Below are 14743 nucleotides of genomic sequence, written 5' to 3'. Positions count from 1 at the left end.
ACATCCAAGCTTGCTGTGTCCTCTGCTTCCCCAGTGTTTGCTGAATCCTTGGGCATCTGGGAGTGGACAGGGGAAGGAAGAGAACATTTCAAGGGACTCTGGCTGCTGCTCTGGCTCCTTCCAGCAAAGTTAGGGCCCACTGGCTTTTTCTGGAAAGAAAATGACTTTTGCTGACAGATGGCAGCAGCAGTCCTTTAATCAAAAACATTCAAGGTCATCGGAACTGTTTCAAGGGATACAAATGGCCTGCCCCAGAGAGTGCTGTATTATCTGCTGAAGTCCATGTCTACGTAGGTACTTACTGGGTATGGAGATGTTAATAGCAGAGAACTTATACACAGATATCTGATGAAAATATTTATAAACATATTACTGGAAGTCTAAAGACTGTTTGAAAGGACTGGGGAGTGAGGAGGTTACCTCTTTCAGGCAGGCTCTGAAGCTGGGATGGCCATGTCCATGAAGAGAATGCTGGAGGCCAGCCAAGCACATTTACTGTCAGGGAGAAATCCCCAAAGCAGCTCCTATGAGAAATACAAAGGGAATGTGAAACCTGCTTTTGAAGAAAAATAATTTTTTCCCTAGGCTGATCTGGGGACATCACTCTTCTCCTAAACAAATGAAATACTTCTCTTCAGTATTGCATTGAGCAGGCTTTTCAATGGACGAACATGGGGTGGGGGGAGGAGGCAAGAGGGAACTAGAATTAAATTCCATAAAAATGAGAATTGCTCTTAGAGGGGGACCTAAAGCTATGGGTTCAGAAGGGATCCAGAAATGTTGCTTCTTCTCTAACCCAAACTGACCAGAGGATGTTTCTGTGTCTGTGGATACAAAGATTAGGCAGTGGGCTCTCAAAATGGTATTGTGGAGAGGTTGGCGAGTAGCTAAAACCATTTCCGGCTTTTGAGTTGGTTGTTGACTCCCCTACCACAGAAACTCCAGGAAATGGAAGGGACCCCAATTTATGTTGCAGCGGGATGGGGGAGGAGGGAGCGCGCACTTTCTTGGCCTGCAGAGCCCAGGTTTTCTTTTCAAGATCACTGGGGCTGGCTCTTACGGAGATGACAGGAGGAAAAACCGAAAGTGCTTGGCTGCCCTTCCGGACCGGACTTTTTGTGCGGGGAGGAGAGGAGAAGCCAAATGACTGGTGTAGGGGGAGGGATGGAGATGGGGAGGTGCTGCGGTGATCGTCTCCCCAGCGCTTGAGCCGTACACCGCACTCATTCTCCCTTGGGCATTGGGTGCCAACCGCGCAGAGGTTTTGGGCCAAGCCAAAAGAAAAAAAAAAACACCAAATAATTCCTAGAAAAGAGAGAGAGAGAGAAGACAGAGAGACGAGAGAGACAGAGGAGACAGAGAGAGAGAGAAAGGAAAGGAGGAGAGGGACAGAGAAAGAGGAGAGGAGGGAGGAAGGGGGAGAGGGAGCGGGAGAGGGAGGAGGCGGAGAGGGAGGAAGAGAAAGAGAGAGGAGGAGAGGAGAGGGGAGAGAGAAAGAGAGGAAAAAACATGGCGCTTGCTAGCTGTATGTGCAAAATCCGCAAGGAATTGCAGTAAATTCCTTTTTGTTTGAAGAAAATTTACAACTTGGTAATAGACCTTTTTATGACCTATTTGCGGTCGTCATTGGCTGCGGCTGGTCATGTGCAGGCGCCGCTCGCCTTCACGGCCTTTTTCCTGATTTCCCAGGCGAATTTCCCCCCGCATTCTGCTTTCCCAGAGCCTCACCCCCTCTTTTTCTAACCTTTGTCTCTGCAGAGGTGGGCTCCAGTCCTCGGCTGCGGGATTGTGGAGTCCGCGGCGGCCTGGGCTCCTGCCCGGCGCCGGACCTAGCCCCACCGCCGCTCGCTCGCCCCGCACCGCTGCCACCTCCGGAGCTGGTGGGGAGCCCGGCGGGGAGCCTGGAAGGAGCCCTGGGAGCCGAGCCCCCCGCCGGAGCGACACCGCCTGCCAGGAGCAGCCGGCCTTTTCGGCGGGATGGCATCCGCGCGGTTCCGAGGCGGTTCCTTCTCCCACTTGAGCGGATCCCTGCCGCCTAGAGTGCGCGCAGCCGGGCAGCGCCTAATGGATTACAGCAGCCGCCCGGGCCGACCGCCGCCTCCAGCTCAGCAGCCTCCGGGTAAGAATCGCCCCCTCCCTGCGCCCCAGCACTGCCACCGAGAAGCTCCGGGCGCCGACCCCCTTGGGCCTGTCTGCTCTCCTCCTTTTCTCGGGGACCTGAGGGTTACTGTACGCGCCCCCTTCCCCCTAATCACTCCATCCCTAGGGAGTCCCCTGGGGCCCAGGGTTGGGTCCGCTTGGGCTTGGAAGTCCAAGGGGGAAGCCACATTTCCTCCAGAGATCCTGAGAGGTGGGTAGACACAAACAGGATCACAGTGCCTAGATCGAGAGCTCCTCATTCCCACCCTGGGAAGGGTGTGTACACTGTTTCTGGACATCTCAGCTTTGCAGAGGGTCGCTAAAGGCACCCTGTAGTAGAGAGCAGTGGTTTTTGCGGTTTATCTGTGGTCAGAGGTACCTGGGAAGCTAACAGGTGTTTTTTGAGGGTTGGGTTTGGGGCTTGGGTGGGGGTGGGGTGGATTCTGTGTTCCCAGGATATGTTTGGTGTTTGAATCTAGGCTTTGGGAAGTGATGCTGACTAATTTCTAGGGCTTATGGTTTATTGGGCCTTGTGTATGAGATGAAATTTTAAATATTTATAAATGTTTCTCTCGTTCCTAGAGAATTTTTAAAACAACTCATGATAGGTTCCTCCCACATTTGATAATCTGTCAGGTTAATTTTCATTACCTTAAGTCACAAAATGAATGCATGTTTTAGGAGGTAATAGCAATCAGGTAAAACCCAATAGATATTTCAAAAATTAGAAGCATCTCTAAGTTCAGACTCCCGTGTTTCTTATTTGCCAGAGTAGAAAGAGAGTAGATTTTTTTTGTTCTCTAAATGTATTTTTTTTGCCCACCAATAAATATTACATACCAACATTTTTCCCTCGACTTCAAAACTACTGAACCGAAACACTATGCATAAAAACAAACCCTTTGCGGAAAAAGAAAGCTATTTTCTCTCATAGATTTTGAACAGCAGTTGAAGATGCAGTTTGCAAATTCTATTGCCTATTCTCTCCTGAACACGCTGGGAAATATGAAAACCTTTGGACAATCTGCCGCATTGCGTATAAAACTGACCTGCGCATGGCAGGGTATGTTCCCCAAAGCACGTAGTGGCAAATTCTAACTTAGTGTTCCCTCAAATATTCCAGTGTAACAATGTTAGCCATGAAAGCATTTATGAACAATAAATGTCATATTTGTGAAAAGGTATTTTTATCAATTAACGATGGAATCATGCTTGTTTCAAAATGGAGGTCCATGATTTGTGGCCAGTTGACGTCTGCGGAATTGACCTGGATCACTAACTTTGAGCACTTGCAAATAAGAAACTTGAGTGATATTTTGTATTTGAAGCATTTGTATTTTGTAACTATTTCTCTAGTACGGTATAATAGCCATTGAGATCATTCTTTGATACGGATACAAAGCATTTCCTATTGAAAAGCAGGCCCTTGGACCACGATTGTAGGCCCTGCCAGGGCAGCTCTGGAGCCAGAGGAGCCCCTAGGGCGAGGGTATGGCCCCGATGGCCAAGCCCTATTTCAGAGCTTCAGTCGCTTTTTCCTGGTTTCCGTGGCTCAGTGCGCTGGAGAGAGTAAGAACCTGGGCGGACTGCAGGTCCAATTACGCATGGGAGGATGACGTATGTCATGGGTAGATGTGGAGGACTGAGAGGCTCTTTGTAAGCACCGTGGTAGCATTAAGAGCTTATTGGAACGAAATGGTCGATTGCATGTAAGGGCATAAATAATCCGCAAATCACATTTGAATTCAGACCATTTAGTTCAGAAGGAGAACTAGTTCGCGCGCTGTTGCCACTGCCGGAAATGCCCTATTGTCTCTGTTAACCCAACAACAACAAAAGAAACGAAATAAAAACCGCTCAGACCCTAAGAGCTGAGAAGCCCGGAAATCTAACTCCCAGCGTCCGGGACCCAGTCTCTGTGGGTTTATGGATCTAGGAGCCGATACCTTGTCCAGGCCTTAATGTCTATAGGTCAGGCTATGAGCTGGGCTTGCGATTCTGTGGGGACCAGGAAAAAAAGTGAAGCTCGCTGTTACAAATGTAGTGAAGCACCAGGGCTGAAAACCAAGTGTATTTTCCCATCAGATGTTCCTCCAAATAAATATATTTCGCCAGAGTTCTGTTTTCTGAGCCCGAGAGGCAGGGGAAATCGGAACAAAGACAGTATTTCACCCTGGGCTGGCAGGCAGCTGTTAGAGGTATTTACGGCCTTGCCTTGCCGCATTGCGGCGGCCCGGGCGGCCAGGCCGAGTATGTGGGGGCACCGGAAGCTGGGGAGAAGCCACCAAGAACTCAGAATTTCAACTTAAATCCCATTTAGGGCGTGAACAGATATCCATTCTAGGGACTGGTCCCTTAGACTGGCTAGTTTTGCAGAATGAGGGAATAGTTGTGCCCTCTGAACGGTGGGTGGTTTTCCTCGTCTTGATGAACGACTCAGGGGAAGAGGTGCTCTAGATGTGAAATTTCTGATCCAAATGACGATTTTGAGAGTGTTCATTGGCAACGTAGAGATTCTGTTGGTTCGGAGGAACAGGGCTTGCAAATCAGAAACGACAGTTGAGGCTTTTAATACAGGTTTTCCCCCCAAAAGAAATGTTTATTGCTTATTTGAGATGGGGCTTCCAAGCTCCTCTGCAGCTAGGCGTAGGAGCACAGCTCAGTGCCCCGCAGCGCCTGCCACGCACGCTTCCAAGGCGTCTGGTGCATGTGCAGTGAGACAGCCCAGCCCGGGGATTCGACTGGCAACGCAGGGGGTGAGGGGAGGGTGGACTCAGAACAGGGAGATATGACCTGATCTCTCCATTACCTCCTCCCTCAAAATTCGCGACTCATCTTTCCTTTATTTCAGCCTTCCTTCTAAATACAGCCAAACAGCTCTGCGCTTGACTGCATTATTTTCAATCATCTTGACTCGCCACCCAACCCCAATTTAAATCTGTTCGTTAGAAATAGGCTGCAAATACGAGCTAGGGACCAAAGGAAACAGAATATTCTTTCCAGGTATATCAGGGAAGTGTATACATTTTCTCAGTCTGGTGCTTCAGCTTTGGGACAAGGCCTTTTCTCCTGGCGCCTGTTCAAACCGCCAAACTTCAGGCCAATCCTTCAGCCTGATCATTCCGGGATCGTGTTACGCCAGCGCGTAGCACGTTCCAGGGCTGGGCTGGGAACGAGGGGGCAGCGGCTCAGCGGACAACAGTCGAATAAATAAATAAACAAACAGACAAACTGGAGGGATTTTCCGCCTGGGCTCGCCGAATTAATGGGAGATCCGCGCTTCTGGGCCACGAGCTTGTTTGTGCTAGGGGGTGGGGTGGTGAGAAGGGGCCTCGGGGCCCTCCCGACTCCTTCCTGTCGCCCCAGGGGACACAGTAGGACAAGTCTCTGGTGCGGGAAGACCTCCTCCCACCCGAGGACGTCCCGGTCCTCAGATTTCCGGGGCTGGCGTGATCTCCCTGCTCTGCTGTCTGGCACCTTGTCCAGGAGGAGGCGCTGTAGGACTAGCGTCTCGCTGGCTGCAGCGGCGCCGGAGATGCTGCGGACGGCAGCTGGCGGGAGCGGGCGGGAGCTGAGGACACGTGACCCCCTCCTCCTTCTCCCCGCCCTCCACCTCCGTCTGCAAAGTGCGTTGGGCTTTGGACGAGGGTCGGCGTTGCTGCGCCCATCCCCAGTGGTCCGCTTCCCCGGACCAACAGCGGAGGCGCCTAGGCCAGGGAGCTTAATGGCCATTCTGGGTTGGCAGGCCACCACCTCGCTTTCTCTGCCCCCCGGAGGGGGCGCGATTTCCTCGCGCTGCGCTCCTAGGAGCAGGCAACTAGAATCCTGTGATGGGGCAAGCTGCGTCCAGTCAGCGGGGTCGCGAGCAGACCCCTCCTGCTGGAATGCTGTCCGTGCCATTTACCCTGCCCCAGATTCCTGGTATCCAGAACGGGCAGCTTTGAAGAGTACAGCCTTTTGTGCATCCCCTAGTATGCTGACTGGACTTGCCCTTGCTCAAAACAGGACCTGGGTCTTGGGACTCCCTGGAGACTCTGAGAGCCCAGGTAAATCCTACTTCCTGTGTGGTTTGAGAACTACCCAGATGGGAATGTTTGTTCTTCTCCACGCTACCAACATACCCTTCTACCACCACTTCAATCATTTCAGGCCCTCGGTGGGCTCCATAGGTCATTCGTTGCACTAGCGTTGACACCCAGGTTCAACAACTGGCTCTGACCCAACTCCCCTGAGCCTGCATTATCTTCTGGCAATTCAGTCTTTTGTCCCCCTCTTCTCCTTACTCAAGGTCTATGATTCTCAGTGAGGGCCTGCATCCGAATCTCTTGTTTATAATGCAAGTTTCTAGATCCCATCCCAGACCTACTGCATCAGAATGTCCAACTATGGTACCCAGAGACCTGCATTTGGTAAGCACTCTTTCCCCACAAGACAATTAGGATGCACACTTATGTTTGAGAACCACTGGTCAATGATTTCTCCTGCTTCTTGTATGGTTCTTTGTTCTCCAGAGGCCAAGTTCCCTCTCTGCCTCTCTAACTAGTCATCTTCCAGAGCTGGGCTCCATCTATAATTGTGGTTTTTAAGGTCACTGTTCTATAGGTTGAGTGATTTCTCCCATTTTAGGGAAGGGGACATGGATCCCTTACTTTTGGCTTGAAGATTTCAAAGAGAGCAGGTTCGGGTTTCAAACTGTTTGGGGTTCAAAATCATACTCTGCCATTTACCTGCTGTGTGACCTTGGTCAAGAACAGCAAACTCCCAAGGCCTGTTTCTTCATTTGAAAAGTAGAGAGTGTAAGAGTACCCTCAAGGCTTGTTATGAGAATTTTTACTCAGCACTACTATGTGTCAGGCATTATTCTAACCCCTTTACATAGTTTAACTCACTGGCTTAAGTACTTATGCTAGTGTTTTGACATATGACAAATGCTCAATATAATTGTTATCATATTATTATAATTATCTCTTCTCTGCTCAGCAATCAGGCCTAGACTTTTAGAGCCAAAAGAGACCTGGTTCACTCACCAAATCTCTGAATTCTGTGAAGGACAAATAGAGGCTTGGTCACACAAGAAATACCAAGCCCAGGAGAACATAGCTCTAGGACCTATCCTGTTGCTGTAGTGGGCCTCATAGGTCCTGGTCTCTTGGGCCTAAGTGTCTGACACCTATGTCTATCAGGGCTCACCTAGGTGGAAAGTGACCCTAGGTCTTCAGTGGGCAGATGTCAAGTAGGAGAGGCCTGACACCACACAGGCACATCTTCTACTCCTACAGAGGGCTTCAAGTCTTTCCAGAGAGCAGGCCCCACTGTCTACCTCCTGCAGTCACCTTCTTCATTACCACCCTGTCTCCCTGTCAGTCACACCCACAGGGCTGGTTGTTCCTCTTATTCTTCTATAGCATTAGGGCAAGGACCTTCTTCAGTGTCTTAAAATCTAGGGCAGGATGGGTAAGCAAAAGACCAGCAGGCAGCAGCAGAGGAAGCCACAGAGCCCCACCGCCACTCATCCCATCCCCACCACTCCCTACCCCTTATTCTGTTTGTGCCCCAAGATCTGAGCTCTGGGACTGTGGGCCACAGTAATGCCAAGCCCCCAACTTGGGCCACAGTAATGCCAAGGTGTATCTTAGGCCTTATCTCTTGAAATCTCCATCAGCCTTCTAATTCTTTGAAATTCTTTATATCTTTTATGAAGAGTTGTGTAGATACTCCTTCAGGCTACAACCCCCACACACATGCACACCCTGTAACCAGGTTTCACCCCCATAGCTCTGGCTTCCATGACTTCTGCCTATGAGCCTTTTTCATGAGAGGCTCCATAGTCCTTGGGCAAGCTGCTTCTCTTGGCTTAACCAGGAGTCCTCCCAGGTTGGATTTTCTCTCAAAACATACGTAGTTTCTTTGCTTCAAACCATGTCAGGTGGAGCTCTACCCACAGCCTAGCCATCCACTTTTTCCCAATCTCTCACTATTGGCCTATTCCTCTGGGGTCACCTCTTCCTCCCAGAGGATCTCAAGGCAGAGCTCTAGCTCCAATGAGTGACTACATAGTCAGGGGGGTCGGGGTGAAGAGAAGTTGTCCTTTTCAGTGATACAGTGCCAGAAGTATGGAGTCACATTTTCTCTCCTGCTTGGGACTCCCTTCTTATGCCTCAGCCTATGTTCTTAAAGACCAGCCCTGGGCAGTTTCCTTTCTCCACCTGCCTCTGGCCATTCAAAGCTCCATCCCCACCTATCTTTCCTGGTTTAAGAGGAGAGCTCCACCACCTTCAGGTAAGAAGCCTCTTAGGAGCCAAAGTAAAATATTCTTTCCTGGGGCCACATAGTGGGGGCCCTTAGTGGGGAAAGAGGGCTGACCTCCATTGCATTTGGAGTAGAGCTGCTGCCTCCTGGGACTCCTTTACTCTCTTCTCTTTCCTAGGAGCTGCTCTGGTTTCTGGATTGGGGGAGCCCTACAAGGCACCCTGTCTCGTGGAAGCTTGCTAGGCAGGAATTCCTAGGACCAGCTCCGGCTCCTTTTAGCCAAATAGGGAGGGACAGTACCCAGAGTCCCACCTTACCCAGAAATTAACTCCTTACAGGTTTTTAAGAAGGCTCAACCTCTCCTCCCCCACTGCCTCTTCCATTCCTACCACTACCATTGAAAGCCCTTGGGAAACCCTTTTTTGCATCAAATTGGCCCTCAACAAATTGGCACATGCTAGCTCTGCTCTTCCCATTGCTTAGCTTGTCTTCCCCATTTCTACTCCCTTTCATCCACAGAAGCCCAAGAGGAGGGGAGGAGACAGGGGGCAGGGGTAGACAAGGGAAGATTACAGGAAGATGGACTCTCCTTAATCACTTTGCCTGGCTGTCCGAAGATCAGGAAATAAATGAAGATGTCTGCCTCAATGTATTCCTTTCTTTCCTCCTGTTCCTTACTCTTAGCTACTTTTTTGTTATTGCCTAATTATACAGAGTAGCCTGTATAATTTTATTTTCTTGTGTAAGCCACAGTGAAGGCTGCAAGCAAGTCTCAATCACCATCCTTCATCACCATCCATTCAAAAAATATCAACTGAGCCCTAACTAGGAACCAGACACTGTTCCAAACACTGTTTCTCTTTAACCTTTTTTTTTTTCTTTTACCCCATTCCCATAAAAAGCTCACTGGAATTCCCTAGAAAGTCATATATCGTTTGATTAATTTGTTTATTAAATTATGGAAAAATAAAGAAAGCTCTTCTCAACCTCTCAAACTTTGATTTTTTTTTTTTTACAGGGGATTAACAGGAATTAATTTTAAAGCTGGTCACCTAGTGCTAATGAACCAGAAACAATGTTTTGAAGAGTTGATCTTTGCAAATTTTTAAAAACAGATTCCACCAACTGTAAAAGAAAAATATCCTTCTAAGTGGCTAATGGAACCGAAAAAGGAGAAATGGATGCCTACAATCCAGGCTAACAGCCCCCTGCTTTGTACCTAATGAGGAAATGGGTTTGGAAATACATGTACAATGGGTGGAGATTAGGATGCAAAGAGATCTTTGTACAGAGGGATCTCTTTTATGGGCTTGATGGGACTTTCTGATGGGAACTGTTGCAACTGAATTTGATTTAGAAATCATGTGTGTGTGCTCTACAAATCTATACAGAACATTCATTATTTTCATCAGATTTGTCAAAATCATGTGTTTTCACACTGGTGGCAATTCTGGCAGGGTATTGAAGGGTGTGGGGGAGTCAATTCTCTTTATTTATGCCCCTCCATAAGAGCTGGGGACATCTTCCCCTCCAACCCCCATTTCCCCACCCTGACGGACCACTGCCCACTCTCCACCTCCCCCAAGTAGAAAATGCCGCATTCTCCTGTAGAACAGCCTCAGGCCCAAGCTCCTTTTCTTGGCTTTCTCAGCAGGATGGCAGGTATACACACTCTCTCCTCCTCTCTTAGGCTCTTCCTCTGGTGGGAGCAGCAGTGCTGGGGAGAGCAGAGCCCTCCTAAGCATCCCACCCAGGATTGGGCTCCCAAATACCCCTGAGCCCTGAGCCCTGTGGTTGGGGGCACTTTGGGAGTGGGGACATCTGACTTCCTGGGCTTGGATTCTTTGAGAGCTTCATTTGCTTCCTCACACCCTGTTCCCTTCACACCAGAGCCGTTTTATTGTTTTATAACCTTCTTTAGAGCTTCAGTTGCCAAAGATTCCAGTGGGGCTATTCTCTGCTTTCTCACATTACCAAATCCTAAGTCTTGCTGTTTCAAGCAGTTTGGTCACTTGCAAAGGCTTCCCTTTCAAATCTAAGCAAATTATAGAAACCTCTAGGCATGTGGCTACCTTCAGCTTTCACCAAGCCCATCCACAACAATACAGAGGGAGCCAAGTGTTAATTCCAACTGCCACCTCCACCCCCAAGCCCACCCAGCCTCTCCCTAACCTTTCTCTATTGAAACTTGAACAAAATCTCAAATAACTTCCAACTTCTGGTCTAAATAAGAAGTGGCCTTTGACGTTTTTCTTTATCACATCTAGAACTAGTAAATGATTGAAATAAAGGGGTTGATGGTACTCACAGCGAATGCAGCCAAAGAATGATAAGACATGCCCACCAACCAGCCTTTTCCAAATAGCACTATCTCCCAACTTAAACAGCCTTTTCTGAAAAGATGCTATTTGAAAAGCCCTGGTATTGATATGAATATGACCTCCCTTGCATCTTGGATATTTGGAAGTATTTAAATCTGAAGGAACAGTTGCCCCTAACCTTTATTTGGTGAATAAAAGTTTAAAGCCAAAGGTTATTTATGGTTCTGCAGAGATAGGACCTGAGTGGCTATTTACGAACACGTGATTCCAATAAACTTTGTTTTATGGCTTGAGAGTTGACAAGCCAAAATATAATTCCCACCATAAATTAGGTTAAGAGCATACAAGTGCAGATGCTTGGTTCCTGGAGCAGCAATAGGAAAGTGAGAGGCTCCAGCCAGCACCGGGCTAAGGAGACAGTTCTTCTCCCAGCTCCCCTACCCACTAGGAAAGAAAAACAGTAAGTCACTTATTACTTTTTCCGCAACAACTCCAGAGATGGGGAATTTCTCTATCTGGACTTTTCTGCCTGGTGTGGGGAGAAGTCCCATCGAAGTTAATTCTAATTTTAGCCTAAACCTAAATTAACAAATAGAATGAGAATCTCGATTTTTCTCCCCCTCCCTTCTGGATATGGACAGTTAAAAATTGAGGGCTCCCATCTCACAAGAGGGACTTACTGTCTCCCTCCTCCCCATAATGAAGCATCTGCTTCAGAAGTGGAATAAAATAGTGTTAGTCTGGGTGGGGGGAAGGAGAGGGTGAGGGTGCAGATGGCTTTGCCTCTGAGATTTCTGAGAAGATTTCTATCGTAGAATAAAATTAGAAAAGACAGAAAACTCGAAGCTGGACACCAGCGCCTTGGAAGACCACTGCTTTGTGAGATTGGTTTTGTTGGCTCTCCAGCAGCAATGCTGAAAAATTGATGTCATACCCATAGAGCTGGATAACAATCTAAAGCATTGCCGTTTACCTTTAAACTCATTGATTTTCCTCCTCCTTGGTTATCATTTGGGTCCTCATTTCCCCTTGGAAATTGCTCTTTGTTTTGAATTGGAGCAGAAGTGAGAAGGTGAGTCCCAGCCATGCCTGATTCTTCTTTAGGGAGGATAAGACAGGTTTGAGGAGGAAGGGGGCACTCCTTGAGGCAGAGGAATTTTAAAACAACCTGAAACTGGAAAAGGGGGCTGAACTGCTCCCGGGGCCAGAGAGACAGAGGATCTGGGGAGAGTACAGATGGACCGACTACACCCTCCCCAGTGGACTTGCACTTACCCGGCCTGTTTGCGCAAAAGGAAACACACAAAGGCCCATTTTCTCTTCGCTTTCCGTTTTCCCACTGGGGAAACCGTTACAGGCAGCCTGAGTAGGGCCAAACAACCAGTAAGGTTTTGCCCAAGGGTGCGTGGAGTGGGGGAGGTGATGGGACAGAACTCCCTCTCGTAATCTGCGGCTCTGCCCTTGAGGACTGCGGTCGCTGGCTCTGCGGAGAACTTTGCGCAGTTCCCGGGGGCGGGCACCTGAAGCAGGGAGCTCTGGGTATTGGTGGGGTGTTTGGGCCTTGTCATTTTTCTGTGTCATCTGTTTCTGCTTTATTATCCTGTGGAATTTAAGTGACCCCCGTTTTTATTGCAACAGGTTCAGGACCATGAGAGAGCGCCGCTGTAAGTACCTTTCCGTTTCTTCCGAATCGCGAAGAGGCGGTGCTGATCCCAGGGAGGTGGTGGGCGAAGGGCTGTGCTGGCGGAGTGGGCGGGTGGAAGGGACGCCCTCCCTCCCCAGGCCTGGCCAAGCGAGGAGAGCTAGATTTGGGAGGTGGAGGTGCTAAACTGAGCTCCTGGAAAGCTTTTCTGGGGCCTAGTTCGCAGTCACCTGCCTAAGGGAACAGGCCGCAGGGTCTCACCCTTGTCTCCCTGGGCCTCTCTGGACCTTTCCAGCCTTTCCCTGGCTCAGCACAGGTGCAGCTCCGTCACAGCGCTGGCTTGGGTTAAGAGCTTGCGGCTAATTAGCAGCCTGCCTTATTAACGAGTTCTGGCCAGCATCCGCCTCCCGCGCGAACCAACGCAACAAACCCAAGGCGATGCGATCCCCCTCCGCAGTCCAGCCTAGTTTATCCCGGTCAAGCCTGTCCCAACCTTGGGTTTTTACAAAAAATTTACTACAAACAAAACTTAATCCTCTATGGCCGCGGGTGTGTTGAGTTGGCCCGCTTCCGGGGAAGGCTCCTAATTCTGAGCTTTACGTGGACATTCCTCTCACCGCCCCTCCCCGGACCCAGCGCTAGCGGTGTGGGCCCTGGGTTTGGGACACCGGCTGAGCGAGGAGGGATATTCTCTCTCGTTCCCCTCTGCTTCTCTGTAACTGCAGTTCCAGAATTTCCGCTCCAGAGTCGCTGGTGCTGCAAGGAAACATAGCGGGGTCGAGTGGGGCCAGAGACTCTTGGGGTCCTTAGCTGGGATATTTGGATCTTTCTGAGTTGCCTGTGGCGCGAAAGACAGGTACATTTCAGAGGAGGCCTGTGAAGTCTGCAGGAGAAACACGTCATTAAGATGATGATATTCGCAGGAGAGTCACGGGAAAAAGGTGGCCCCTCCCTCACTGCAAAACGGAGGTGATTTTATTTTAACGGGAGAGGGAATATGCGAGGACTGCAGGAAACAGGCACCCTCCCTGGCTTGTGAGACACCCTATCTTCTGGTTGGAATAGCTGGGACTGGGCTCCCGGCCAGTTTTTTTGGCCCCATAGGCTGCGCAGTCTAGTTGACCCCCTAGGGGCTGTGCTCACCCCCAGAAGAGGAGATCCGCCCAGCACGTTCGCTTCTATGAATCAGGCCGGCTCAAGTGAAACCGGCTCTGGGCTCCAGGCTGGAAACTCTGGTCTCCCCAAGGCCCCCTCGTCTTTTCCCCCTCCTTCGGCTGACCTGGCTTTGGGTGCTTATCTCTGCGGAGGCTACTCTCTTGCAAACCCGCATTCAGCACCCTGTAGCTGAACACAACACAAAAAGCCTGAGAGATCAAAAGCATTAGTATGGGCAGTTGAGCGGGAGGTGAATATTTAACGCTTTTGTTCATCAATAACTCGTTGGCTTTGACCTGTCTGAACAAGTCGAGCAATAAGGTGAAATGCAGGTCACAGTGTCTAACAAATATGAAAATGTGTACATTCACCCGGGTCCCCACGCGGCTCAGCAGGCTCCCCCAATTTGTCTGGATAAAGCTTAGGCCCAGTGTCCCCAGGAAGGCAAATACGTGGGAACGCTTGGCATTAGGGGACATTGAGGTGATTCTCCTGAGGCAAACAGATTCGGCAGCTTCAGAGCCCTTGTTAGAATTGGCGCCCAGGAAATACCTGCAAAATAACTAAAGTGGTGGAACCAAAGGATGTGGGAAGTGTGCAAAGTGCCAGGCTTAGAAGGGAGTTTCTCTGCCCCAACCCACCAAGCCCAGGCCTGAGGCTTAAAACTAATTTTTGAATTATGGAGTGGGGAGGGAAGGGGAATCAAAACAACCCCTCCCCAAAATTTAACACCTTCAGCCTATGGTCAGACATCCAGAGCCCCATTTGAGCCAGGGCATCCCTTTGCCCCTGAAATCCGTTCTGGCTCTGAGTGCCTCTAAGCACTTGGTGCCCTGAACTGAAGGACAAGCCTTGGACAGGGCTGAGGCACTGGGGCGGGTGAAATTCGTGAACTTTTGTACTCTTGTGTGCTGCTGTCGGCAAAGTAAAAATAATGAAACTTTGTGATATGTTTCTAAATGATTTCGAATGACCCCTTGCCCTGCCCTTCACCATTAGCGCTGGCCTCAGCCCAAGGCAGCTCTGTGCCTGTGAGCAGCTCCGCCTGCCTCCGGGTCTGCAGCAGCGGGATGAACAGGCCCGCGGGCTCAGGGCCCAGGAAGGTAAGCGTGCGTCTTCCTAGAGAAGTGGCTTTGGCAGCCAATCTGGCTTGGTCAGGCAATAGGAAAAGGAGTGAGCAGAGAATACTCCCCTCTTGCCCCTTTTTCTTCTGCCGTTGAGGGCATTTGTTCCTTTC

At 49.7% G+C, this 14743-nt stretch overlaps 1 protein-coding gene and 2 long non-coding RNA genes across 3 annotated transcripts; 2 read left to right on the top strand and 1 right to left on the bottom strand.

Moving 5' to 3' along the window:
- Positions 1–366: 366 nt before the first annotated feature.
- On the bottom strand, positions 367–2209 carry LOC123644052 (histone-lysine N-methyltransferase SETD1A-like). The gene is made up of 2 exons (XM_045560189.1): positions 1745–2209; positions 367–524 (listed from the first exon to the last, which is right to left on the bottom strand). The coding sequence occupies exons 1-2, from the start codon at positions 1982–1984 to the stop codon at positions 426–428; spliced, it is 339 nt and encodes a 112-aa protein (XP_045416145.1). The 5' UTR covers positions 1985–2209; the 3' UTR covers positions 367–425.
- On the top strand, positions 1451–3319 carry LOC123644053. The gene is made up of 2 exons (XR_006736986.1): positions 1451–2119; positions 3074–3319. It is a non-coding gene; the product is annotated as an uncharacterized LOC123644053 (long non-coding RNA).
- Positions 3320–11037: 7718 nt separating this feature from the next.
- LOC123644054 lies at positions 11038–14451 on the top strand. The gene is made up of 2 exons (XR_006736987.1): positions 11038–11169; positions 12348–14451. It is a non-coding gene; the product is annotated as an uncharacterized LOC123644054 (long non-coding RNA).
- The last annotated feature ends 292 nt before the right edge of the window (positions 14452–14743 follow it).

This window comes from Lemur catta, chromosome 8 (genome assembly GCF_020740605.2).
Source record: "Lemur catta isolate mLemCat1 chromosome 8, mLemCat1.pri, whole genome shotgun sequence".
Classification (NCBI taxonomy): Eukaryota; Metazoa; Chordata; class Mammalia; order Primates; family Lemuridae; genus Lemur; species Lemur catta.
This window is presented reverse-complemented; position numbering and strand designations above follow the sequence as displayed.